This window comes from Telopea speciosissima, chromosome 4, assembly GCF_018873765.1.
Source record: "Telopea speciosissima isolate NSW1024214 ecotype Mountain lineage chromosome 4, Tspe_v1, whole genome shotgun sequence".
NCBI classification, from domain to species: domain Eukaryota; kingdom Viridiplantae; phylum Streptophyta; class Magnoliopsida; order Proteales; family Proteaceae; genus Telopea; species Telopea speciosissima.
In genome coordinates this window covers 11,179,306-11,203,968 of record NC_057919.1, presented here as the reverse complement: position 1 = coordinate 11,203,968, position 24,663 = coordinate 11,179,306, and the positions used below count along the sequence as shown (strand labels likewise).

Here is a 24,663-nt window from a genome sequence, read left to right as displayed (position 1 = left end):
TGCCCAAATTGAGGAGGAGAGGGGGCAATCAAAGAAGAGGTGGTCAGCATCTTCCGTGGCAGTCTGGCAGAGGCAGCAGTTAGGGGACACAAGGATATGCCGGTGAAGGAGGAACGACTGCGTAGGGAGGCAGTTGGAGAGAGCTCACCGTACACAGAAGCTGTGCCGGAGGGTGTGACCTTCAAACCAAACAATCTTTCTCCAAGGGGTGAACACTTAGAGCTGAACATGCCTAAAGAAGTAGGAGACTAGCAAACTTTGTCACCAGATTCAGAAGGCTTTCTAGTGATGGAGGAGAGGCCATGCCATATTGCTGCAATGAGGGGGAAAGGGAGGGGGATCCAGTCATCTTGACAAATGATATCCGCAACAAGGGAGTGTCTGTGAAGACCCAATCTGTGAATCTCTTTGGATCTAACAAGGGGGAGAAGGACTCCCAATGGATGCTAGTGATCTAACCAAAGTTTAGTAGAGACACCATCATCAATCCTGCAAATAACAACCTGAAGGGCTAAGGGCCTGAGTTAAGGATTTTTCTCCACACCCAGGAAGCCTACGAGCATGGGAGGGCCGTCCAGATGGAGTCGTTCTTAAGCTGCCCGGAATAGATCCAATCAATCCATATGTTATCCTTCCTGTTTACAAGCTTCCAAATCAATTCTAAAATGCCTGCTGAATTGACCTCTTTCCAAAGGAACGAACACATAAGAGCTTCAATATCCTTGATGATGGCTTAAGGCAGCCCAAAGATACCAGACCAATATAGATATTGAAGTCTCTTACGCATGAGGTCAAGAATTGAAGTGCAATGATGTGCTGTCAGCCCCATGTATTGACTACAAGATGACCCAGCTGGAAAGAAGTCTTTGCTTGAAGGAGCCTTTTTCGGAATTTGAGAGACCAGCCAAAAAAGTTGGGATTTTTGGGGATTGATTTTGAGGCCAGAATATTTCTCAAATTTGTTCAGGCAAGCTATAATAGTCTCTACAAATAAAATATTTGCTTTGGAGAAGAAGAAGATCATGAGGTCAGCTTCAAATGCTAAGTAAGTGATCTTGAGCTTCTTACATTTGGGAATAGGAGAAATGAAATATTGATCGGTCTTGCTTTGAATCTCTCTAGATAGAACTTCCAAGGCAAGGGTAAATAAAAGGGGAGAAAGGGGGCAGCCTTGCCTGATTCCCACTGAAGAGGAGAAGAAGCTTATCTCAAAGAATCAAATACTTTGTGGCTGTCTATCTTCATGAGGGCAGCGGGGGAATGACCTTTCCTCTCAAAACCACGGACTAAATCATTGCAGATGATGATGTTATCTAAAATGTTTCGGTCCTCAACAAAGGCTGATTGGTTGGAGCTGACAAGGGAATCCACAACCAGCTTTATCCTGTTGGTAAGAACTTTGGCAATCACTTGTATAAGGAGTTGCTATGATTAAATAGGTCTGAAATCTGACATGGAAGAGGCACCTTTTTTCTTGGGAATAACTGAATAAGACAATGAAAAGTTTGGTTTATACCTTTGATTTGTCCGGGATTAAAGAAGCAGCTTTGAATTGCTTTGATAAGATCAATTTTGACAATGTCTCAACAGGAGGAGAAGAAACCCATATTGAACCCGTCAGGACCAGGGGCTCTGTTAGCTTTGAGGGGGGAGGACAGCCTTGAGGATCTCATCTTCATTTGGGATATCTTGCAGGGATTAACAGAGGAGGCTGGGAATGACCTTATTGATAATCCCATTGGGGATGAGAGTTGATGTGGCAGGGGAGCTAGGGCAGAATAGCTCCTTGAAGTACCAGACTGCTTAGCTCCTAATGACCTCAGCTGAGGAAAGAGGAGATCCAACTGAACCAGTGCTCTCGAAGGATGGTCCACCAACATATCCACTTTACGGTCCATAGTATAGTTGTCAAGGCGACGCCTTGGCATCCAGGCGCCTTTCTCTCGCCTTGACTTTTGGTGTTGCCTTGATCGCCTAGGCGACGCCTTGTCGCCTTGTTTTTAGTCCTTTCCATCGCCATGGTTTGCTTAGGCGCCCTAACAACTGTGGTCCATACCCAACATGTGATGCTAATCCGACGCTCTCGAAGCCACTATCATGATGTTGTACTGGACTGGGGGTCTCTGCTATGAAGGATGGCGCATGCCAATACCCAGATCCTCTACTGTCCCCCAAACTCATGCCTTCCATAGTGCCAAACAAGCTCGATATATCCCTCCCAGATGCCTGATCAGTAGGTCCGAACCATTTTGCAAGGACCTTGACTGTAACCCTCGAGGCAGTGGACCATGATCATCTTGTGTTGCATGAGTAAACTGAGTCTCCCCTTTGAATCTCTATGGATCTCCCTCTAACTCTTGAATCATCTGGTCCTCCTTATCGCGCAAGGATTCTAATCTAGCATTATCATCATAATACCCACCAGTACCATCACCATCACCATCTAATTTGGCCCTGAGTTTGGGTAGGTGGTTGAGTGCCATCTGAGGAATGGGACTACTCATCATCATCAGCTCCAATACTACCAGGGTGTGGCTCGAATGGGTGTGGGGTCTGCGAATGAACTCTGCTCTCTGTTGCCATATACTCATCAACATCAACACCCATCTATGATGCAATCTCATTGTTGGGCCAACCCCCAGCGTCATCTAATAAAGGCTCACCTCGATCCCTGACCTACTCATAAAAGTGATTCTCGTTATCTTCATCCACTTGTAATATTTCTACCAACTCGATTGAGCTTGTATCGTGTTCCATGCCAAGTCGTATATGCTCCTGTCTCAATCTCATATTAGAGTGCACAAAGACAAAGTCCTCAAGTCTCGTAGCACCCAATCTTCCCAAAAAAATTTATTTTTGGAAAGAAAAGGAACAAAACGTTGAAGTTGCACGAAGAAATCTGATGTTTTGGCCCAAAATCACCTCCTTGTGTCAAATCCATCGAAAGCAACAGGTCTCGGTTGATTTTCGAGCAACATGGTATTTATAATATTGGTTCAACTTCAACCATGTTTTGACCGAAACTAAATATGGTTGAAACAGGTCGAAACCCCTAGAAACCTGGCATTTTTAGAACTCCCACACCAATTCGTCTCGGTCAGCTGCAAAACCGAGATTTAGTTCCATGGTTTATAGTAAGTGAATCAATGGATGCACATATATTTGGAAAAGCTCTTTTTTATTATCAAATATATGCATATCCCTTTCATTCCATGGCCCCAGTGGACATTGAAGTGAAGCATCCTCCAAATTATCAGGCCCCGAGGCCTGAAAGGGGCTTTAGGTCATGCAAGAAGAGGCTTAAAAACATAAATTGGTAGGAACCACCACATGCCCAACGGATTAAAAAAAGAAGAACCCACACTAGATTAGCTTTATAGATAGCACTGTTTTTTAGCAAAAAAAAAAAAAAAAAAGATACTGCTGACTTCTCTTTTTGTTGTAATTGTTGCTGTTCCAGGGTAATGTAAAAAATTCCTGAAATATTAGAAAGTCTGGAAATCACTTCTCCCATTCTCTGTCTGCAGTGGGTGAGCCTTGACGCAACGGTTAAGTTGTGCTATTGCAAACATCAGGTTGCATGTTCGAAACATGGAAACAGCCTCTCCTCGAAGTGGGGGGTTAGGCTGCGTACATTTGCCCCTCCCAGAGCCTGCAGTAGTGGGAGCCTCGTGCACTAGGTTGCTCTTTTGGTGATGGTTGTTGTATTTTTTGTGTTCTTATTAATGTGTAAATGCACACTTGTTTTTATTCTATTGTTAAATATTTTTAAATCAATTAATGCACTATTACATGATGATGTGCGTTGGCAGTTACTTGAACTATACTTTTTCTTTTCTTGAATAAATTTAACTTTGACCAAATCTTGGTGGATTGGTTGAGTTGATGCTTGATTTGCCTTGGTCTTTCTGTTGCAGCTTACCATCTCGTGTTGGTGCGGTGGTTTTGAATGCAAATATTTTTGATATGTCTGTGAAGGCAAATAACTTTGATGTGAATAGCTATCGGTCATCAAGGTAAATGCTTGATCAGAGTAATGACCCTGTTGTTGTCCCCCCCCCCTCCCCCTTTTCAAAATTTGTGACATAATTTCTCTGTTAAAGAAAATTGGAGATTGAATGGGTTGAACCCTAAGCCTATTGCATGCAAGGGGATTATAGTTACCATCAGTACTGAAAATTGTCCAACAAAATAAAAAATACTAATGAAAAATCTAGAGAGTGGATGGATTATTGGATTGCAGTTGATATCTTATAAATTAGGTTACTGGTAGATTAATTTTTGGTATATTAGGTTACTGGTAGATTAATTTTTGGTATGTATAATATTTTCCATGTTAAATATGAGAGCTATTAACATGGTTTTCAAGACGACTAGGCGACCCAATGCATTGGAGGGGTGCGTTGGTGACAAGCCACCGTAAGCGTGCATTATATGTAGAATAGCAATGGGGAAGTTCATAATAGTATCTCACACTAATTGACCAGAGCAGGTCAAGAGCAACTTGTTTGCTGTGCAATGGAAATGAATAAAGATGGATTCTTCCAAAGAGATGAGGAGGGAGCTAAATGGTGAAATTTTGGTTGAAATATTGCAGATTTTGGCTGTCCTTTCTCTTATATAACCTATTCTACACATAGTTGAGTACTAGAAAACACAACATTCATATTAAGTATGAAGAAAAACTATTTAATAATACATCAATGTAAAAAAAAATGGCATCATAGACAATAAGTACAACCATAGTTGTCAAGGCGCCGCCTAGGTGTCCAGGCGGTTTTGTTGGGGTGCCTTGCACTGGTTTTTATTGGTATCGAACCCGGTATTGGCCCTTATTTATGCCAAAAATCATTTAAGCAAATACCCCCTATTTGAATCCAATAAAAATAGTTAAAAAAAAAAAATTCCAAAAGGATAAAAAGTCACCCCTCCAATTCAAGATTAAAAAAAACTGGATTTTCAGTGTTAGGTGAAATTTTCAACTCTCAAATGTTGGGGTTTTTCTTAAATCTAAAATTTCTATAAATCTCAATATGGTAAAACATTGCTAAAGACCAAAAGTGATGTAAAATATTCATTTGTTTTGATATATAAAAAATATTTTCATTCAAAGCGATTTTGACAGCATTCGCGCAGACCAAATAAGGTTCGACCGGAAGATAACTTCTTCACTATAATTCAGGTTTAAGTAATTTTGGATTTGTTGGAAAGCTGGTTTTGTGCTCTAACTAATACAAAAAGTCTCATGTAAAAATAAAATCATTTGACCAGTCAAACTTCTTAGAGAACAAGAACATCTCTCTAAATCGAGAGCAATTTAATTACTTATAGATAAGATCATATTTTCTAATAACAGTATAAACCAAATGTGAGACTAGTATAAACCAAATGTATGTTTTGAATGTACAACTATTGACACCCCTATGCCTATGTTAGTATCACATAGTGTTCTGGGGAGCCTCAAAGCCACTAGAAGATTGCTTTTGCTGCTGATGAAACCGTTTGTCCGACTCTATCTGAATTGATGGCCATGTCATTGTATGCCTGAAGAAATGTTGAAGTCCAACACAGCAGCCCTATAGGTGCCATCGTCAACATACTCTATATAATCCAACCTAGGATATGTTGATCCTTTTTTTTTTTTGCTGTTTACAATAGCTTCAAGAAAATCAAAATTTCAAGCCAAAAAAAAAAAAAAAAAAAAAAAAAACTAAAGCAGACTCTGTGGAGTAGATCTACCCATAGTTGTCAAGACGGCAAGGCGATCCAAGGCGGTGGAGGGGTATCTAAGCACTTAGGAGACAAGGCGCCCAAGTGTTATTTTTTATTTTCACTCTTTTCTAACATTATTTTTTTTTGGATGAATAAAAATTATATTACGAAGAAAAAAAGGGGGAATATACAAGCCCTAGGGCAAACAAGCCAAAAGAGAGAGAGAGCAAGAGAGCCTAGAGCTAGCTAGGTAGCAAAATGGAAAGAGGAAGGCCCCAAGAGACAAGAGACAATAATGAGCCTGTTCCTTGGGGAGTCCTTTATATCAGCAAGAGGAGAAAACTAATTTTAGAGGAAACATCGAAGGAGATGGCATTCCAAATCTTGTCTAGAGAGCGAGAGTTGGATGTCCATCTTCTAAGGTTGCGATCCATTCAAATATGGGAGATGGCGGCGCAAAAAGCCGACTTGCCAACAACATCACAAATAGATTTCCCTCTGAATGTCATGTCTATCCAAAGCCACTCCCAATGAAGGCGGAGGGTGCTTCTTCTACCCGTCCAGCAAGAGCGGAGGACCCGCTCCCAAATGGAAGAGGTTAGAGGGCATGAGAAAAATAGGTAATCTGTATCTTCATAACCATTCCAACAAAAACAGCAGCGGAGGGAGACCTGAATGTGACGGTGAATAAGGAAGGCCTGAGTTGGGAGGCAGTTGAAGAGAGCGCGCCAAGAGGTGAGACTGTGGTGAAGGATGTGCTCTTTGAACCAAACGACTGTGTGCCAAGGACAGTGGGTCCCTCTTTGCTTAAGTGCCTAACCATGTTCCAAGCTGAGTGAGAGCTGAATCTGCCGGAGGGGGTAGGGAGCCAAATGACAGTGTCACCTTGGCCACGATGACCTGGGGGGATGGTGGGGGGAGGGAGCTCCAAAGATCCACAAGAGGGGGGGGGGGGGAGAGAAGGGAGGGGTCCAGGTGCCGTGTACCTTATATCATCAAAAATCAACATTAAGCCACATCAAGTCATCTCAAGTTTACCCCTCCCCACCATTACATTACATAAACTTCTCTTTAGTTTGTAGTCCAATAAATTACAATTCTGGCATTGTTATCATAAACCAACTACATCATGGAGGTTGATTGATATGATTTACTAATTTCGATTAGAGATGGGTTCCGTAAATTGCAAACCAGAACTTTTTAATTTGAAAACAGGTTTTCGGGAGCTTGCCAATAATTATAACCGGTTCTATGATACGGTGTCAAGTATGATTGAATCTTCTGACAACAGATCAGAGATGGACAACGGAAGTGACAATCAGGCTAAAGTAAACGGTCTGATCAAGGTTATAGTTGAAGAATTGATTGACGGTCCGATTTCAATTGTGAAATCCTACGATCAGAATTCCATCGAAGTGATATCGTTTGCTAACAACCATTAGAAGATCGTGGCGGTTGATCATGAGATGCGCTGAATCATCGCCTCATCAAAGCTAATGTTTGTAGATGCCGATCGAGTGGTGTTGATTCTCTCGTTTTACAAAACTCGAGGGCGTGTTTTTCTTAACACCAAGGGAATTGATGCAGATGCACTGTCTTGGAAGTTGGACCAACCCAAACCCGTTTTGGAACCCAGATGGAGATGAACCGTGTCTAACTTGAGTCTTTGGGCTAGTAGGATATTTAGGATTTTATTGAGATAATTATGCAAGGAGATTTTTTAATTTGGGTAGAATACATAGGACGAGTTTAGTAAGTTTTCGGTTGTATTTTTTTTTGTTAAGAGTCCTAGAATAGTTGTTTTGCGTGGCTTGCGTTTGCACTCTTCTTCCCCCTCCTTTCTTCTTATGTGTTCCTCTCTCCCCCGCAACTCTGATTTCTTCTCAGATAACCTTTCTAACCATGGGACCAAGTAGAGATCTCTTGCCCATAAAATATGGCACCGTGCTCACCTATCTACTCATTCTTCTCACCGTACTTTTAAGTGTTTATGAAGGCATGAGAGATTAGAATTTAGTTGTAAAAAAATCAGTTTGCTCCTTTATTTTTACTAGGGTAAACCCGTATTTTTGCTCCTGTACTTTTACAGAGCAACAATATTAAAACACGTATTAAACACGTACCGTATCATTGCCATACGTGTTTTATTCCGTCGGATTTTTGAAAACATACTATTGCCATATGGGCCAATTAATTGTCGTATGTATCCGTTCCCTTATTATTGCCGTAGCCGTTTTATTCCATCGGATTTTTGAAAACGTGCTATTGTCGTATGGGCCAATTAATTGCCGTATGTATCCGTTCCCGTATTATTGCCGTACCCGAACTTACTATGTTCATGAACTGCATATGCATGAAATTTTTTTTTTGTGGGATTTGTTCTCCAATTGTCCATTTAATTCTGCATTTTTATTTGCTTAGAATGGAGCTACCTTGGGTATTTTCTGTCTTTTTCAGGGTACAGGGGTATTTTATGCGATTTTATGCTATTCTGAACTATCGGGCATCATATCTTCAAATTTACACGTAAAGTGGTCCAGTTTCTTTTCATGGTTGCAAAGAGGGTTGAATTCTGAGCAAGATGGACGTGTTGCATTAAAAGTACGCATTGGTTTCGGAGTCTATTCATGCGATTATTCTTTTTGGGTCAGAAATGAATAATGGGCCAGAAAATGAGTTGAAATGCAAGCCCAAGCCCAGAACCAAGGAAGATTGACTAGCATAATACAAGTGGGCCCCTCCCTCATTGCTGGACGAATTTCCTCTCCTATTTTCTCTCTTCCATATATTTTATTTATTTATTTATTTACTTATTTATTTATTTTCTCTCTCTCATCCCACTCACATCTCCCATCCACTTTCATTTTTTTTTATATATTATATTTTTGTGAAGAAATGGGAGAGATATTAGTGGATGGAGTTAGAGGAGACTAGTGATATTAGGAAAGAGGGAGGATTTTAGGAAGTGAAACCGTGGGTGGCATGTGAGAGAGGAGAGAAATTTTAGGAGAGAGGGATTGAAAGATGTGGGAGCATGGGAAGGAGATGTGGGCAGCATGTGTGTGAGAGTGGGGAGATAGTGGAGAGGAATTAGGAGATGGGAGAGATGTAGGAAAGAGAACCGTGTGAGATGGAGAGGAGAAAGAGAGATGGAGGAATGATGGGAATTAGTTTCGGAGATGGAAGAGAGATATTTTGGGAGGAATGGGATTAAAGAGGATCGTGTGGGGTTTGAGAAAAATAAAGTAGTAAAAAAAAAAAGGAATGTGGATGGGAGATGTGAGTGGGATGAGAGAGAGAAAATAAATAAATAAGTAAATAAATAAATAAATAAATAAATAAAATATATGGAAGAGAGAAAATAGGAGAGGAAATTCGTCTAGCAATGAGGGAGGGGCGCACTTATATTATGCTAGTCAATCTTCCTTGGTTCTGGGCTCAGGCTTGGATTTCAACTCATTTTCTGGTCCATTATTCTTTTCTGGCCCAAAAAGAATAATCGCATGAATGGACTCCGAAACCAATGCGTACTTTTAATGCAACACGTCCATCTTGCTTAGAATTCAGCCTTCTTTGCAACCATGAAAAGAAACTGAACCACTTTACGTGTAAATTTGAAGATATGATGCCCAATAGTCCAGAATAGCATGAAATCGCATAAAATACCCCTGTACCCTGAAAAAGATAGAAAATACCCAAGGTAGCTCCATTCTAAGCAGATAAAAATGCAGAATTAAATGGTAATTGCACACATAAATGTGTTCATCAAATACCCCCACACTTAGATTTTGCTAGTTCTCGAGCAAAAAGAAAATAAAGAAAACAAAAAAAACCTAACTCACTTTCGTAGGAATGACTGTTGCACTTAGCATGTGCAACAAGCCTTTAAATCCCTAGGTTACCCCTAGTGGACGAGTTTTGTCTCGTGAGTATTTGCATGGAATATACACACAAAATTCATGATTGCAGGTTTAAATTTTGACAATGGGTAAGAAGCACACACCAAACTTGAAACTAAGATGTTCTACTTAAGATCAAGAAGACAAAGGTACCCCCACACTTAAGCTCTTATTACCCAATATTGATTCTAGCAACAGGTAAACATCCTAATTAGGGAATCTTCCCATATCTTCCAAACACCACCTTACTTAAGGTAAGACCACTCATGACGTCAAGGGCACCAAGGACTTTAGGCTTCGGAGCATTTTTGACCATACAATTGTACCAAGGTAATGACATTTCTTTCTTTCTTTCTTTTTTGTTTTTGTTTTTGTTTTTTCATAATGAACTCCATTTGTTACTCCACTACTGTTCCTCAAATGCCATGCAGGGTCACTACACAAGACACCCGAGCTACTTGGTAGCTTTGTTTCTTACATATATCCACAAGGATAGTGATGCTAGAGTTCTTTTTCAGAGGTTTCACCCTAAGGAGTGTCGATCAAGTCACCTCGCTTCCTGAGGCAGAGTGCCTTGTCTAGCTCCAAGGAATTCAACTCTTACTTTTATTTATTTATTTATTTATATATTTTTTTATGTCACACCAAAACTAAACTTGGTCTCAGCTCCTAACCAAAAGCTCAAAGAAACACAAGACAACCAGGTGGTCCGTCCCTTCAGACACGATGGGGCTCTTATTGTCTGAGTCAAAACCCACCTTAGGACACATACTAGCTACTGTCCTCTCAACAGGGTTTTCATTACTTCATATTAGGGTTCCTAAGTCTCTCTCTCCCGCGTTTCGCATCAAAGTAACAGAGAGACATGTAAAACTTACCAAAAGCCAAAAAAATAAAAATCTGCCAATCGGTCTCACCCCCCCCCCCACTTAAAGTATGCAGTGTCCTCAATGCATGCAGAAGAATAAAAACAGGGATAAGGGAAGGAGTGTACCAGAAATCGGCAATATACGGCAGAACAGTGCATCCAACAATCAGTAGTAGCTACCTAAAAAAAACAAAAACAAATAAACACAAAAAAAAACAAAAGTACTAAAGAAAAAATAGTGGGCTGCCTCTGAGTTCCATTAGGACTCAGTAGAACATTATGAAATTGATTTTTTATTTTTATTTTGAATTGTATTTTCATATGATTGTTGAAGATAATTCATTCATTTTTTCAGTGGCATGTGGTTGCTCTCTGGAGGACTTGCAAGAATGCTTTTAATTGATTGTGAGCAGAATGAAGATTGTTGCCCAATGACTATTTCAGGCATGTTCAATCTTGATTTCTGACATTTCTTGAAGTGTTGTATAATGTTCATGCATGCTCAGATGCTTATTTTGTTTTTGATTTGTACCTTTGTTTAGTTGTGAAATTCATGGATGTCTGTCTATAAAAGTATAAAGTGCTTTTTTACCCCTCACATGCTTCTTCCTCGCATCAAAACCAGAGGTGGAGCTAGGATTTCTCCTTTTTTTGGGGGGGGGGGGGGGAGCTGAGGGGACTGGGTGGGGAGTTGTTCAAATTAGAGTGGGGACAAGGGAGGGAAAGTCATAGTTCCGCCCTTATTATAAGCTCTTTCATCATTATCTAGCCAGAAGATTGACAATTTTTCAAAAGATGGACATTTAGGTATTGGACCATTCTGCCTAGCAGTGGAGTTGATGGTTCAACAGTCCAACAACCTAAAGAGCCTGATGAAGAATATGCTAAGCTAGTGATTAATGCCGCGATATTTAGTGTCAAAGGTTCTTGGTTTAAATCTTTTAATAAGCGTATTCTAAAATTGAAGTGTTAAATCAAAATATGACTAATTGCTGATCTCTTAATGAACATATTTGTAAAATTAGTTTTTCTTTTTAAATGATGTATATGACTAACTAGCCTATGGCCCAAAAGTTCAACAACTATCAAGAAAAATTTGAGTTAATGGATTGTTTGAACCGAAAATCCATGGGCTGTTCAACAATTTCCAATTGTCTTTTAATCCCTGGGGTTATACAGACCATTCAGGTCTGGCCTTTCAAATAGTCCAATACCCCAATCATGGTTTACTTGCCTAGACAATCTATGAAAACACTCAGATGAATCACTGTTTGGTTCCCAAACAGTCTACAAAATACTGAGATAGACAATGACATATTGACATGCTGTATGTGTTAGACCAATCAGGTTCCTTTCTCAAAGATTGTCAATGACAGATTGTCATGCTATTGGTTTGCTAAACTTATTTGGTAATCAATATTAATACCTTAATAGTGTGAATGTGTACAAGCTAAGGTGAGTGGTGTCATCAAGAACCACACCAAACCCTATAATTTTCTTTTCACACCACATAACTAATCATTCCTTTCTGAAGTTCTTTTTTTTCTTATATCTATCTATCTATCTATATATAGATAGATAACATCAGGGGGTGGGCCTCAAGATGGGGGTAACTCACATCTTTGGAAACCCCCTACGGCGGGAGTCTGTCCATGATCAAAACCTCATAAAAATTCCACTTTGTAAAATGTAGCTGTCAGTGAAATTGACCGAGTATATGTGAGTGTGTGACATCTTTTGAATCTTCTTCTTGAATTATTTTTCATTCATATTTTCCTGGTTTTGGAGCACCCCCTCCCCGCGGGCCCCAAGGAGAGAGGAACTTCTTGGTTCATCACCACTTATCTTAATCAAGTATCTTTTTGTTCATATTCTGTAACCTAACATAAAAACAAGAGATGGCCTATGGTGGTCCTCTCATCCAACATAACTACATCCTTTGATGATTCCTGAACACCACCAAATGGCATGTGAGGTGGATCTAGCTGCGAAGAAAGTGGAACTCACACAAATAACAAATATAGCAATAAATCCACTACTAGCATGCCCTCCTCTGGATTGAGTGGCTTACATGTTGATGAAAAGGCAGTTGTGGTATGTAAAATCTCCTCCCACAATGTCGATGTCTCAACTTGTTTTATCATTTGTACGCCTTGTGTACCACCATAACAGCACTTACAGCCTTCCTATCTACCTCCTCAGAGGTCAGAGCAGTAGCTAAGGCTGATCTCTTATTAAATTGTGGCTGAAGCACAACATTTCTTCTGTTCTCTTTACTCTTGAATCTTGAATGTAAGCATAAACTTAACAGAGAGAAGGCAATGTGTCTTTTGCAGTCTTCTTTTTCCACTATGTTAGTAGGAAAATCAGGTCTTGATTATGATCAAGTTACTCCACAGCCACAGACAATCTGTGGAGGCAATGTATGATGTAATAGATTTCTCCTTTACATATATGAGATATTGTGCTCTAACTGCAACACCCTGCTATATGGGTTGTGAAGTATGTTTCTGCCATAGCATTACAATCTCTTTATAATGTGTAAGGGTGTCAATCGGGCGGTTCGGTTTTTTCAGTTTCGGTGTGATCCTTTTTGCATGGTTCTTCTTGTTTTCTAATTTCTTGTTATTTTTCTTGTTATCATGTCTTCTTGTCCATATCTGGCTATGGCGTCCGCCGCATGCGACGCTCGGCATCGACTCCTGGATGCGGTGATAAGTAGGCAAGGGCAAGTGAGAGGAATTATGCCAGCCCAGAAACATAGGATTAGATTAGCTTCTTGGAACATTGGATCCTTAACGGGTAAGAGCCTGGAGTTGATAGATGTTATGAGGAGAAGAAGGATTAATATAGCTTGTATCCAAGAGACTAGATGGAAGGATAACAAAGCTAAATTGTTGGACGACTTCAAACTTTTGTATTCGGGAGACCAAAGTAACAGAAACGGAGTGGGGATAATAGTGGATAAAGATCTAAAGAAAGATGTAGTGGAGGTAAAAGATTGAGTGATAGGATTATATCCATCAAACTATTGTTGGAGAAAGAGGTTGTCAATATCGTTTGCGCTTACGCATCCCAGATAGTATTGGATGGAAGTTGTAAGTGCAATCACCCATTTTTGGGACCATATGGATGATTTAATGTAGGGTTTTGGCCAAGATGAAACAATTATTATCAGAAGTGACCTGAACGGTCATGTTGGGAGCGATTGTAGAGGCTATAAAGGTGTCCATGGAGGTTCACGGTTGGGGAGAGGAATGAGGAGGGGACCTCAATTTATGATCTATCCATTGTGAACACTTTCTTGGAAAAAAGAGAGGAACACTTAGTTACTTACAAAAGTGGGATTCATAGCAGTCAAATAGATTTCTTCCTAACTACAAGGGCAAACAAAATGTTGTAAAAGGATTGTAAGGTTATTCCTGGGGAGAGTCTAACCACCCAACATAGATTGGTAGCCTTGGATATGTGCTTCAGTGCATAGAAGCGTAGGAGGAGGGAACCTTTGTATCCTAAGATAAGATGATGGAGACTAAAAGGGGAGTCCCTAGGCACATTTACTGAAAATGTGATCAAATAAGGAAAGTGGGACTTCGAGGGAGACACCGATGTAATGTGGAATGAGATGATAACTTGTATTAAGAAGGTTGCCAAAGAAGTTTTAGCCTTCTAGGGGAAGCCAAGGGTAGGCGTCAGGCCCCTAGGGAGACTTGGTGGTGGGATGAGGAGGTCCAAGCAGCCATCAAGACCAAGAAAGAGAGGTTTAAGATATGGCAACTGACTAAAGAAACAAAAGATAAAAAGCTGTATAATGAGGCTAGAAACGAGGCTAAGAAGATGGTGGGGATGGCTAGGGTGAGGAAATATGAGGAGCTCTATATTAATCTAAACACAAAGGAATGGGAAAAAGCTATTTATAAAATAGCTTAAGTGAGAAAAAGAAAGAATAGAGATTTCGACCAGGTGAGATGTATAAAAGAGGAGGATGGAAGAGTGTTGGTAAGGGATGAGAACATTGTGAGGAGATGGGATGAATATATTTGTGAACTTCTAAATGGAGATAGTTTGAATATGACCGAACCAGTTAATTGCATTAGTCATCAAGACACCACACCTCATAAATACGTACGAAAGGTTGGTGTGGCAGAAGTCAAAGAAGCCTTAAGAAAGATGAAAGTAGGCAAGACACCAGGCCCGGATGAGACCCCAATAGAAGTGTGGAAGGCCGTAGGAGTATGTGGGGTATATTGGTTAACCAAGTTATTTAACAAGGTTATGATCACAAGTAAAATGCCAGATGATTGGAGGAGAAGCATTGTAGTTTCGGTCTACAAAAATAAGGGTTATGTCCAAAGTTGCAATAACTATAGAAGCATAAAACTAATGAGTCATACTATGAAACTTTGGGAGAAGGTTATTGAAGCCCGTCTGAGAAGAGAGACTCATATCTCAAAGAATCAATTTGGTTTTATGCCAGGTAGATCCACGACAGAAGTTATCTACCTACTGACGAGGCTCATGGAAAGATGTAGAGTTAGCAAGAAGGATCTCCATATGGTCTTTATGACCTAGAGAAAGCCTATGATAGCGTCCCTAGAGATTTAGTCCAACATGTTCTTGCGAAGAGAGGGGTGTCGAGTAAATATATAGATGTAACTAAAGATATGTATTAGGGTGTGGTGACTAGTGTGAGATTTGTAGGAGGCCAAGGCAGAATTCCTAATTATGGTTGGGTTACATCAAGGATCAGCCCTAAGCCCTTATTTGTTTGCGCTTATCATGAATGAATTAACCAAAAACATCCAAGACGAGGTATTGTGGTGTATGTTCTTCGCCGATGATATCGTTTTTGTGGATGAGACAAAAGCATGGATTGACGCTAAGATAGAGATGTGAAGCTCTACCTTGGAAACAAGAGGTTTTAAGATTAGTAGATCAAAGACGGAGTATATGATGTGTAACTTTAGTCACACTATGATGGATGATGACATGGTGAAACTTGAATAGAGAGAGATACCGCCAAGTGACTATTTCAGATATCTGGGGTCTATCATACACAAAGAAGGTGACATAGATGATGATGTTTCACCAAGAATTAAAGTGGGATGGATGAAGTGGAGAGGTGCGACCGGAGTATTGTATGACTGACACATTCCTTTAAAGCTTAAAGGGAAGTTCTACGAGACTGTATTCCGACCTGCTATGATGTATGGGGGCGAAGCTAAGTGTTGCAAAGGTGAGGATGTTAAGATGGATATGCGGTAAAACTAGGAAGGATAAAGTGAGGAACAACCGTATTAGAGCTGATGTGGGAGTTGCCCCAATCAGCAACAAGCTCAGAGAATGTCGCTGAGGTGGTTTGGCCATGTGCAACGGAGGCCTAGGGATGGCCTAGTAAGGAAGAATGATCTGATTCTGATTGAAGGAGCTAAAAGAGCTAGGGAGAGGCCTAAAATGGACATAGGCGAGGTTGTGAAGAATGACATACATAGGCTGGGTCTTGTGCCAAGTTTGACCTCAAATAAAGTCCTATTGGAGGGCAAGGATTCTCGTTGTCGACACCATTTACCTGAGATTTTCCTGATTTCCTTGGCTATCCTCTTTCCTCTTACTTTCATTTTTCATTTTCCATTTCTTCATTCCTCTTACTTTCCTTTCCCTTTGTGAGGACCTCAGTTTTCCCTACTGTAGCCGACCCCATTTAGTTGGGATAAGGCTGAGTTGTTGGTGGTGTGACTTATAGGGAAACTGAGCCCAAACCGTTAAGGACTTTTTGGTTTTGGTTTGGGTTGGGTTTGGGTCGGTTTGGTTTGAAAATCAGGCATGGATTGGTTTTTGGTAGGGATTAGGCAGAATTCGTAGGGTTTGGGGGTCGGGCTCAGTTTTCGGTTCGGGCCTATCTGTCAGGCTAATCTATGGCCCGTCAGTTTAGCCCGAACCGAGCTGAAACTGAATGGTACCCTTAATCATAAACCTAGCCCGACCCAATACTGGCTCGGTTCATTTTGAATCGATCTCAATCAGGATGGTTTGACCTGTTCGGTTTATGGTTTGACACCCTTATATGTAGTTGCATTGAGTGAAGATGAAGCAGTGAAAGCAGAATGCAACAATCATTTGTGGTCATTTCTTATAAGATGAGAAGCGACATTTAGGTTAGGTTTAGTGCCATCCAAGTCCCTGATCCACCTGCTAGCAAGCAGGGATTATTGATTGCTCATCTCTAGATGTTTCTTCCGTGTATGATAAAAAAAGATGTACTGATATGCCACTAAGTTTACCCTTGAAACCTTTATAGACTTCAGATAAGTAGTTTTGATATATTAGGTTCTCCCCTCCCCCTTTTTTTCTCTTTTTCTTTTTTCAATTAGTAACAATTTATCTATAAAGAGAAAGGTACAAAGACACAACAGTCCAAGGGAGAAAGGCAAACCTACAACTATTAATACAGAAAAAATCAAGAAAACTCACATAAGTTGCCTACGCCTCACTATGGGATGCTGCTCCCTAAACCCTAAACACACACTAAGATACATGACTCTCTGTCCAGCCAACCCATTGGCAGCCATGGAACATGCTAAGAGTTTGTTGAATATATGGTTAAGTGAATGGTGATTATTCAATTAAGCATGTCATGAATGCGAGTTTTATCCAATAAACCATTTCGGATTGCAGTTTACGCCAGAGCTTCTTAGTCAGATATTGCTTATCCAGCTTTCTAAAATGTATTGGGAAGTTTTTCCCCCTTATTTTTTTTGGGATTGAGAATAAAACGAAATCATCATATTACGATAAATGCTTGTTGAAACATAAAAACAATATTCAAGGTTTTACCGAAATTTTGTGAAACATTTTGATTTCACAAGACATTGAAACGAAACTCAATGTGATATGTAAAAAGTGCAAGGTTTCAGTCGAAATTTCGACAATATGCGTGGTTTTGGTATCGTTTTTACCGAAACAATACAATTTTTTAAGATAAAATCTACAGTTTTGAACGAAATGGGTCAAAATTTGACCCATTTTGTTGGTTTCACTTGTTTTGGCTCAATGTTTGTGGAATTTTTTTTTGAGTTATTTTTGGCTGAATCACTCCCATTCAAGCATGGAAGAAGTTGTTGGGCAGTTGTCGAACGCATAGAAAGTGACAAACTGACGATTCACTGCATTTGTGGTAGTTTGTCCAAGATTGAAAGTTGTGTGGAATAGGCCATATTAGAGAAATGTATACAGCAGCGTGCAACGTATACTACCAACCTAGGTTCCAAAGTCATACCACCATTGTTAGAGTTTTTTTTTTACAGTCTAAGCCTCTAAGGGTTCCACTATGTTTATTGGGCCTAAAATAGGGTTTCCTAAAAGTTTTGTGACCTAATTTGGCTATTTGGGCTTTGAAACCATCCATTGACCGAATTTTCATGGTTTCACGAAACCAGGCTCGAAACCGAAACCTCTCTCCTTGCGTAAAAAGATAAACCAGTATGATGGTGGCAACATGGTTCACTGGTAAATCTTGTGGGTTGTTCATATGATATGCTTGGAATCTAATCCTGCATTCATCCCCCGCCCCTAACTTACCATTTGGGGGGACCAGTGCAGCACTAGAAGATCCTTTTCCCTCTACAGTAGGAAGAAAGAGAGTCATGTGATGTGACAAAGGAAGCTGAATTTTTAAAATGAGGAGAGATAGAGAGGGATACATGTTCTTCTAAACTTAATTCATATGTTATTTGTTCACTTTGATACGCTCAAGAACCATGCAACATTAATTGCTTGACGTTGATTACTTGGATCATTTATACTTTTAATGCGGAGACGGAAACCCTCACCCTAATTTGAGCTTTGAAAATTGACTTTACTAGGTTTAGGACAAAATTTGGACTCGTAATAAATAAATTAACTTGATTAGATTAAGAGCAGTTCAAGGAATAAACAAAGTGGCGAGGTTTTTTTTTTTTTTTTTTTTTTTTTTTTTTGGGTGAATAAAGAATATAATTACTAAAGAAAAAGAAAAGGCCTCCAAAGGGGGAATACAAGAGCCCAAGGCTAGGAGAGCATTAGCTAACAGGAGCTAGAAGAGAGAGAAACATTAGAGAGACCCCAGGAGACAACAATAAGCCTGTTCCTTGGGGTGTCCTTACAAAAAGAGGGAGGGGCAAACAGCAGCTTTGAGGAGATTTCAAAGGAAATGGAATCCCATATCTGCTGAAAGGTACGCGATTTGGAGGTCCATTTCCTAATATTCCTCTCCATCCAAATGTGACTAATAGCAGCACAGAAAGCCATCTTTCCCACTGAATCACACACAGAAGTTCCTCCATAGGTCATGTCAACCCAAAGCCATTCTCTAGAGAAACTGAGAATCCTTCTTTGGGCAGGCCAGCATTTGGAGAGGATGCCTTTCCATATGGCCTTGGAGACTGGACAATCAAAGAACAAATGAGCCAAGTCTTCCGAGTTGCTCCAACAAAGGCAGCAAGAACTGGACACCTGGATGTGCCGCCTGCGAAGGAAGGCTTGCGTAGGAAGACATTCAGTGAAGACCCTCCAAGCAGTGAAGCAGTGCCTAGGGATGTGATGCCTGAACCACAGAAGCTTCCTCCAAATAGCCATCGGACCTTTCTGCCGGATAAGGTTCCAAGCTCCTTTAGAGGAGAATGCAGGAGAGCTGTTAGCATTCCAAGTCCCCTAGAAGGCAACCTTCTGCTGATAGACTGAAGCTCACTCCAGATAAGAGTGAGGGTTATTTGGAGATGTGATGCCTGAACCACAGAACCACAGAAGCTTCCTCCAAAGTGGCGAGGTTATTCCTCAGAAAACCCAGGAATTTTCAAACAGTAAGTGAGGGTTTAGGGAAACAGTAGGCTGATGATCAAATAAGACTAGGACTGGTTTCTCAGTCTCCTAAGGTGGTGTGATTAGTGCTGTTATGGTCGTCGTCAGATTTCTGATAACAGGAATAGGGGATGCATTGGAATTGATTATGGATCAGAACTTAAAAGAAATGTTAATAAAAAATTTAAAATGCAAGGGAATCGTAGAAAACTTGTAGAAGCTGCTGTAACTCCAAGTTGATAGCAGAAAACAAAAGATGAAGAAAGGAATTCACCTCTGACAACCTGAGGAATCTTCTTTAGGGTTTCCAAGAAATACACGATAGCATTTAGAGAAATCAATCTCCACTAGCATGGAGCATAATTGATCTACTAAAGTGATGAAGAAAATTACTACTACAAAATCCTAACGAAACTAGGACGAACAACCGATTTGAATTTAAAACTCCTAATGCTACTGGGAAAAGACTTAAATCCCGTATCCTAACTTCTAGCAATACAATAGGCCCATTAAAGTTTCTCATTACAAAGAAAAACCATTGGATCAAGGCCGAATATATGTAGAAACCATTCCAACACTTATTTTGGCAAAATAAGCTCTTTTATGTGATTTTCCTGCATCAATTTTCTTTTGGCTTACCAAGTTACCTCATTTAGCTATTACTCCATGTAATGCAAATCAGATCATGCTAAATGGTCGAATTTGGGAAGCTTTGAATTGCAGATATTAGACCTGGAATGGACTGGTTGTTGTGGTTAGTCAATATGGCTGGTCCAGGTGTTTTAAGCAGCTTGTCTTCTGCATTATTAAAAAAAATGGTTAAATCTAATTTTGTTTCGGCCCTTAAATCTTTGAGGGCTAACTTAAAATCACTGTTGCCTAACTTCATTTGTCTTTTATTTTTTTCCCTCCTTGATTTTCTTACTTTATTTTAACATATGGTAAAAATTTCTATGACCGACTCCCCTAGGTTGTGTCACTGGTTGCCCAACTTATATGTAGTCTATTATATATTGTTTTCCTTCCACTCCAGCACTTCCTCTAACCAACAGTTTTGGTATTATTGCAGTGCTCGACTTCACCATGCAGCTTGTAGAATCTGGAGCAGATAGTGATTTTGTATCGGGTCTGGTTATTTTCTCCCTTCAATATATTTTGGTTAATCATGAGCATTGGAAATACAAGTCGAAGCATGTCCGTTGGAAAGTGACACTGAAGGTGCAATTTTGTGCTTTCTCCATCTAGATATTCGATCCATTTCTCGTTTCTGTGTTGCTTTTGTTCACCTTTTGGACTGCATTTTATTAAATTGAAATTGTTTCGTAGAGAAGGAAGATCAAAATTATAATGAGTACGGAATGTAATAACAATTAATAAGTTTTTAGAAATACAGGATGCTGTTTCCTATATTTTTCCCTTTTAATCACTTTGCCAAATTTGCGTAACTAAATATTATCGATTAGTTTGGATGGATGAAAGCTGAATACTGGGAAACTAAGAAACAACATATAGATAAAATGAGTGTAGCTGAAATGAGGATGCTGAGGAGGGATAGAATTACAAATAAATACATTTGAGGATACTCAGGAGGTGCACCAATAGGTGACGAGATGATGGAAGATCGATTGAGATTATTTGGACATGTAAAATGAGGACCCAAAAATTCTCTCGTACGGAGTGATACGGTGCGAATGGATGGTGATAAACGGCAAGGGAATGCTGAAGATTACCTATACTGAAGTGGTGAGGAAGGATATGGCTTTTGATAGAGTGGAATGCTGAAACAGGATCAGGTTAGCACTTTAGCTAACCTCTTTTAGTCGGAAGGAGGCTTTGTTGAATTCAATTACTATGTAGTAACAAATGTTCTTTTTTGGCCTCTGAGTTGACATAGAAGTGTTTGGCATGGAAGCTCTGAACATTCTACTGCAGATGCTTCCTAAAATTAGTGAATTAATTTAATATGGGTATAGTATAGAATATGGACATTGGACAGCCATCCATAGTTGTCAAGATGTTTCGTAGACAACAAGGCATGCCTTAATACCCAAGGTGCACCAGAACTCAAATGATGAAGGAATATGCCTATTCTATGGAAAACAGACCTGGGATATGAAAAAATACATGAATATGTCAAATATACCTGAAATATGGAGCTTACCTTGGGCACCATAGGCGCCTTGGCCTCACCTTATCTCGCCTTTGTGCCATGACAACTATGCAGCCATCGAACACCAGATGAATATAATCTTCAAAACAAATTTATAGCTGTAGTGAAAATTTATTTTCTAGGTTAACAAAGCACATATAGATGAAATATTTACAATTGCTAGGATATTTTGAACTTGTTCAAGATATTGTACTATACATCAAAATCATGTGATTTGTGGACAGGCTTCTTACACTTTGCTTATTGGAAAGAACTTAGCTTTATGTAATAAACATAAGCAGTTGGGCATAATGAGAAAGATAAAATAATATTAAAGAAAAGTGTCTGACATGGAAAGTCAACCAATCAAGAAATTTTCTCATGTCCTTGTAGTTTGATGTGTTCCAGAAACAATAAAACTATGCCGGTTATGCAGCCATTAATGTAAACCCATGACCTGTAAGTTAATGAAGTTTAAATCCCAGCATCTGAACCTCTGTCTCCTCTAATTCCAGTGATGAATGGGGATGATTTCTCCTTCCAGCAGGATATCATATATGATTATAGCTTGGGGTGTCAAAATGAAACCGAAACCGAATATCGGAACTAGAACCGACCGTTTACGATCAAGTCGAGCCGCACCACAGAAAAATTATCCGGTTTTGATTTTATAGGTTCTCTTCCCAGTTCGGTTTTGATTTGCACCGCAAAACCGCGTTTCCTGGATGAACTTTCTTCAGTACTCCCCCTCGGTGATGGCCTGAACCTATCCTCTATGTCCGACCACCCTGGGGTGGTGCCGCCACCACCCAGGGCCTCCCTTCTCCCTACCCCTGAACCTAGACCTTGGTCCTCTCTCTTTTCTTACCACAACCCCCCATCCCGTGATGGCTTCCCCCTGCACTTTGTCCCTCCCACCCTCATATGTGGCTCCAAGGCAACCCTTTATGAAGCTGATCTCCATCTCCACGAAGCAAAGAAATGGGATAACTGCCTAGTGGGGCACTTTATGGGAACCCGACCCCCCTTCCCTCTTGTGAAAGCCTCTCTTTCCAAGCAATGGAAAACAAAAGGCTGTTTCGAAACATACCTGCTCGACAATGGCTTTTTTATCTTCAAGTTTGCTGAAGACGAAAACCGTGGCAGAGTCATGGCTGGAGGACCCTAGAATGTTGGAAGAAATCCACTCTTTCTCCGGCGATGGAACAGATATCTTCAGCTGCAGAGTCTCGATCTCAATTCTCTTCCGCTCTAGATCTCTCTCCTTGGCCTCCCCCTACACTTCTGGTGTAAGGAAGGTCTTAGCATGATTTGCTCGGTTCTTGGAAATCCTCTCTTTTTAGATGGTAGAACAAAACTCCAAGACCGCCTTGCCTTCACCAGAATCTATGTGGAAGTTCCGGCGGATTCTCCCCTGCCAGCCTCCATCCTTGTTGTTGATGACGAAGGATTCTCCTTCAACCAGGCTGTCCGCTACGATTGGACCCCCTCAGTGCTTCTCTTGCAAACTCTTTGGTCATTTGACCAAAGAATATCCTGATGCTGGGAGAGAAGCCATCGGTGAAGTTTCCCCTGCTCCGCCCCCTTCCATCGAAGGCCCCAACCTTTCCTTGGAGCTAAGCAACCCCCCAGTCGAAGACCCTGCATCTCCTCCGGCAGATTCTGGGCAACTCATCTCAGTTGAGGCCTCACCTTATCCTTTGGCAGCCCCTGAGCAGCACATCCTAGTCGAAACCTCTACTTCTCTCCTGGCAGCCTTTGAGCAGCGAAGTCCTAGTCGTGGCCGGAGTAGAAACCGCCATCGGAAAAATCGCCGGAAGGATCTGCCAGCTTCGTCCTCTCCCCGTCGTCCTTTCCCCTCTGAACAATTGATCCCCTCTGAGCAAATGGTCCCCCCTGCCATCTCTAAGTCTAATCGCTTCTCTCTCCTCTGCAATGATGCAGCTTCCCCCTTCCACGGTGAGCTAGTCCCTTGTCTTCTTCCTGAGTCTAACTCCTCTGTCCCTGCTCTAGTCGCGCCTGTTTTGCCTGACGTTTCCTTGCAATCTTCCCCTAAGATGCTCCCCTCTCACCTCGGGATATCTTCTTTCCTTAAATCGGCAACTAAATCCTATTTATCCAAGTCTCCTTCTCTCTCCTCCACTTCCCCTTCCAATGCGGTGGTCCCCCCGTTATTGATCCCCTCTGTAGCCCAACCCAACCCTAGTCCCTACCTGGCTGGCCCTTCTATTTCTAATGGGCCAACTCCCTCTCCTATTCCCTCTTCCTCTCCGGCCCAGCTGTCCCCTTTTTCCTCTTTCTCTGGCCCATGGTTCTGATGGACCAGTTCCCCCTTCTCTCTCAACCTTTAATCCTTCCCGGCCTCCCCACCCTACCACCTCCCCTTCTCTTCTCGTTTTCCGTCGTTGCAACCCCAGCTCCCCTCCTTTCCCAAAAAAGCGTATGTACCTCTATTACTCCCTGCCCGCTCCGAAGTTACATTTGCCTTCAATTTAGATATCAGAAATTTTGCTCTAAGTGGTGAGCCGATTGACTCGGGCTAGCTAGCCCATGGGTTTGCCAGGTCGGTTTCTCTTCGCGAGCCGGGCTTGGTTTTTTGGTTTGACTGGATTGTTTCTCCTTTTGCGAGTTTTCTTGAGTTTCTTTTATTTTGGGTTGGGCGTTGGCCCTTTGTGTTGCCCTGCTTTGGTAGGGCTTAGTGTCGGCTTTGGCTTGTATCCTTCCCCCCCCCCCCTTTTCTCCCTTTGGTAATTGAATTATTTATTCATAAAAAAAAAAGAGACCGGTCTCTTACTCGAATACTAGCCAGCATCAATTGGATTAATTAATAACATAATTATTAATTTAATGAATATAATTATTGCTCCATACTTGAAACATAAAATAAGTAAAATGTCAAGGGTTAACTATATATTATATTTGTTCAAGTATGATTTGAAAATGATGGATGATGTTAAAATGGATTAACAAGACCTACTTTCTAATGGAAGAAATAGTTTGTTTATCATGTGAGAGTGGAGAAGAAAAAAATGGAAAAAAAGAAAAGGAAAGGAAAAGAAGGACGGTTGAAGATAAGAAGTGTTTTTTTTTTTTTAATCACATAGGCATGGGAAATATGATGAGTGAGGGAAACCAGGAGAGAATGGGGAAGCACAGGAATATAAAGGTCTTGAAAACCGAGGTTATCTTCCTTAGTTTTG

General features: G+C 40.7%; 1 protein-coding gene across 2 annotated transcripts in view; it reads left to right on the top strand.

Moving 5' to 3' along the window:
- Positions 1-24,663, top strand: part of LOC122658035 — a 117,027-nt gene that overhangs the window by 60,358 nt on the left and 32,006 nt on the right. For both annotated transcript variants that reach the window (XM_043852887.1, XM_043852886.1), the window contains exons 17-19: positions 3,918-4,016; positions 10,835-10,923; positions 20,384-20,532. In XM_043852887.1, coding sequence (XP_043708822.1) covers positions 3,918-4,016; positions 10,835-10,923; positions 20,384-20,532 — 337 coding nt within the window. The remainder of the gene's footprint in view (positions 1-3,917; positions 4,017-10,834; positions 10,924-20,383; positions 20,533-24,663) is intronic.